Genomic DNA, 3,343 nt, shown 5'->3' on the forward strand with positions numbered 1-3,343 from the left:
GAAGATATATACTCTTAAATTAAAATCTCTCTCAGGCTTAAATTAAAGTCTATGAAACTGGTTGACCTCTAGGACCGCAAGATTCCAAACTTTGTGCACCCACGGGCCACGGCACCTTTTTCCTCCCTTACGTGTGCCATTCACTGAGCGGGACACGTGTCCATGGCCTTTGTGGAACGCAGTTTGTTAAAGCAACTCAACTGATAGCGGAGTGATGCATGGATGACCACCACGTGTCCTAATATCGACACGTCTTCAAAATTAAAAATGTTGATTATTATAATCTATCTGTTTTTCTCAATATCTGTAAAAAATAAAATGAGTGGGTTTGCATATTTCGTGCCTCTCTATCAGTATTGAGACTTTATAGGATACATCAATCTTTTTCTTTTTGCTCCTTTATCTATAGATTAGCATAGGATGATTACTGGGTTAAACTTTATCCCAGTCACCCTCAGAAACTTCCCACTTTGCTCCTTTCTTTTTTTTAATATTATTTTATGTATCTTAATCTAACCCTCTTTTTCTCTTTTCCGTCTACTATTTTGATTTTTGACAAATTTGCTTCCAAACCACACATGTCCATCAGTTGCGCTATTGATTCTTGTTGTCAACATCAACATATACAAGCAAACTTCGTAGAAATAACAGATGGATATTTTTTAAAAGTAAATAAACTAAAAATTTTCGTGTGTGTTTGAATATCATTAAATAATTAAAAATATTTTTTAATTGTTTTTTAAAATTTTAGTATGTTTAACAAATTTGTTTAATAATAAAAGTTAGAAACATCAGAAAAATATCATTTTTAAAAAATTATTTTATTTGTTTTAAATTTTAAATTTTAAATTATAAATTTGTAACTCTATATTCTAAATTATAAATTTAAAAATTGATTAATATTGACTAACTAAAAGTTGATTCTTATATTTTTTCACTTAATTTATCATTAATTCTATTTTCATACTAATAATAGTATATTCCCCTTCTCCTCCCATTACCTAGCTAATTAATAAAGGGCAATTTTTTTCTACCTTTTTTTGAAAAATCCAAATGAAGTTCTCAACTTCTCATTGAATGAAGTTACGATGCAAATCACAGGTTCGTTTGAATTTTAAGGGTACAAATCAATTTGATTATAAATCATCTAACAATATTACGTTTTTCCAAATTTGATTCGTGTAATTTAACATTTGTTTCTTTTAGATTTCATATGATGAAATCTGAATGTTTTTTTTTTTTTACCAAAATGAAATCTGAATGTTAGCATTATAAAATAAATAAATGTCCATAATGTCAACAAAATATCAAAGAGAAAGAAAAGGCAACCCCTTATTTAATTTAATTTGCAATTTTTGTCTTTTTTTTTATTCTTGTCCAGATGTGGATGCAACAATTTGGCATTGTTTGGTTGGAAGATATTATCTAGCGTGGGACCAATGAGATGTTTCCACGATAACAAAAAAATTGGGTTAGCGTCGATGAAGTCGAAGAGAGAGTTGAATAGAAAAAGAATAAAATAAGAATAATGTTTTTCTTTAACACTTAGTTAGTTAAAACTTTTCTTTAGGATTTTTTATTTAAATAAATAAAATAAAAATAATAATTATCAAAATAAATAATTTAAAAAAAATATTTACCGATTTACGTTTTCTATTTATATCTCGTTTATACTACAAACGAGATAAATTGCATGTATTTCATTTACAGTGTAAACGAAATATGACACGTCAGCTGAAATATGGTTATATCGTTTACAGTGTAAATGAAATAGACCCTTATCTCGTTTACACTGTAAACGAGATAAGGCCGAACGGCGCCTATAAGTACAAGTCCTTTATAGCATGTTCCTGGACTCTATTTTAATTTAGTCAAACTCTTTCTCCCCTCTTTTTACCCCTTTTCAACTATATTTGCGATCGATACGGTGATGGCACGACAGACGGAGAACGACGGGGACATCAACAGACTAAACGAGACGTCGTATTACGCCGGGGCGGCTGACTTCGAGGTTAGTTAGGAAGAACGACCATGACTCGGTGCTCTCGAAGATAACCAATAGGCCGTCTTGTGGGGTGATGTGGCGTCTCAGATTAGTTAGGAAGAACGACCATGACTCGGTACTCTCAGACTCCACAATGGCAAAAGCAATAGGCAGGATGTTGCTATTCCCATATTGCGCCACCGCAATAAGCAACACACCACCATACCTGCCATACAGATGTGTACCATCTACGGAGACAAAGGACTTGCAATGCTTGAAGGCCTCGACACATGACGGGAAAGACCAAAATACCTTGTCGAACATACTGCAGTCACATACCAAAAGGTGTCCATCGTAGAACGGTTTAACGCGTAGGTCACAAATGGTACCAGGAAAACAGCTCTGCAGTGCCTGAAGCAACTTCGAAACTTTATTGTACGACTCTTCCCAATCCCCACATATTTGTGCAATTGCCTTCTGCTTGGCCATCCACACCTTTCTGTAGGATGGTTTGAAGTGATAGCTTGCTTGAACCGCACCTTGTAAAATCGAAATGCTTACAAAGGGGTTGGACTGAATCAACGGCAAGATGATCCTGCAGATCAGATTGCTGTCTAACTGACGATGGTTTTGAGACATGGTGGGTGTTAAACAACTGTGCACTCCACCCACCCTCCAAACCTCCCTGAACATAACAAAGTAAGATTGCTTCAGCCATGTCGTACACCTACTTAGTATATCGTATAGAAGTAATGGAAAGCACAAGTAAACTTAAGTTTACCAGTATTCGAGATTCTGTCGAAAGACCACACGGAGGCTCAATTGACACCCATTATCAGCTTGACGGCATTGCACATGGTACTTTAACCGGTTCGATTCGATCACCCGGTGCTCCGCACTCATCCGAATACTGTAGTTCTTCACACCCTGAAGCACTGCCTCTCAGCTTCTAAACTTGTGGCCGACCCGAAACTCTACACCACCGTTTAGGTTGTAATTATCTTCACCCATGTCAATAAACAGAGCCCTCTTCACCCGTGTCAGGAAACGGAGCCCTCTTCACCCGTTTGAGCTGACGTGTCATATCTCGTTTACACTGTAAACGAGATATATGTAATTTTATCTCGTTTATAGTGTAAACGAGATACGAATGAGAAACACAAATAAGTAAATATTTTTTAAATTATTTATTTCGATAATTATTACTTTTATTTTATTTATTTAAATAAAAAATTTCTTATATTTATATTTGTAAATATTTTATACATAAAATATATATTTTATATTCATATTTTTTAAAATTTATATACATAAATTAATAAAAATTTATTTATTATTAAAAATAATTTAGTGCCTGTA

At 33.9% G+C, this 3,343-nt stretch overlaps 1 protein-coding gene across 1 annotated transcript; it reads right to left on the minus strand.

The window, feature by feature from the left end:
* LOC107632447 lies at positions 1,970-2,887 on the minus strand. Its single transcript, XM_016336126.1, has 2 exons — positions 2,766-2,887; positions 1,970-2,669 (listed from the first exon to the last, which is right to left on the minus strand). Exons 1-2 carry the CDS (start codon positions 2,885-2,887, stop codon positions 1,970-1,972), a joined length of 822 nt encoding a protein of 273 aa, XP_016191612.1.

Source organism: Arachis ipaensis, chromosome B03, assembly GCF_000816755.2.
Source record: "Arachis ipaensis cultivar K30076 chromosome B03, Araip1.1, whole genome shotgun sequence".
Taxonomy (NCBI): Eukaryota; Viridiplantae; Streptophyta; class Magnoliopsida; order Fabales; family Fabaceae; genus Arachis; species Arachis ipaensis.

What these genes read in the sequence shown, in the direction of transcription:
- LOC107632447 (XM_016336126.1), bottom strand. Translation starts at nt 2,887, where the DNA reads ATGAGTGCGGAGCACCGGGTGATCGAATCGAACCGGTTAAAGTACCAT. An exon ending in CGACAGAATCTCGAATACTG is followed by an intron (nt 2,670 to 2,765) that starts GTAAACTTAAGT and finishes TGTTATGTTCAG; the next exon opens with GGAGGTTTGGAGGGTGGGTG.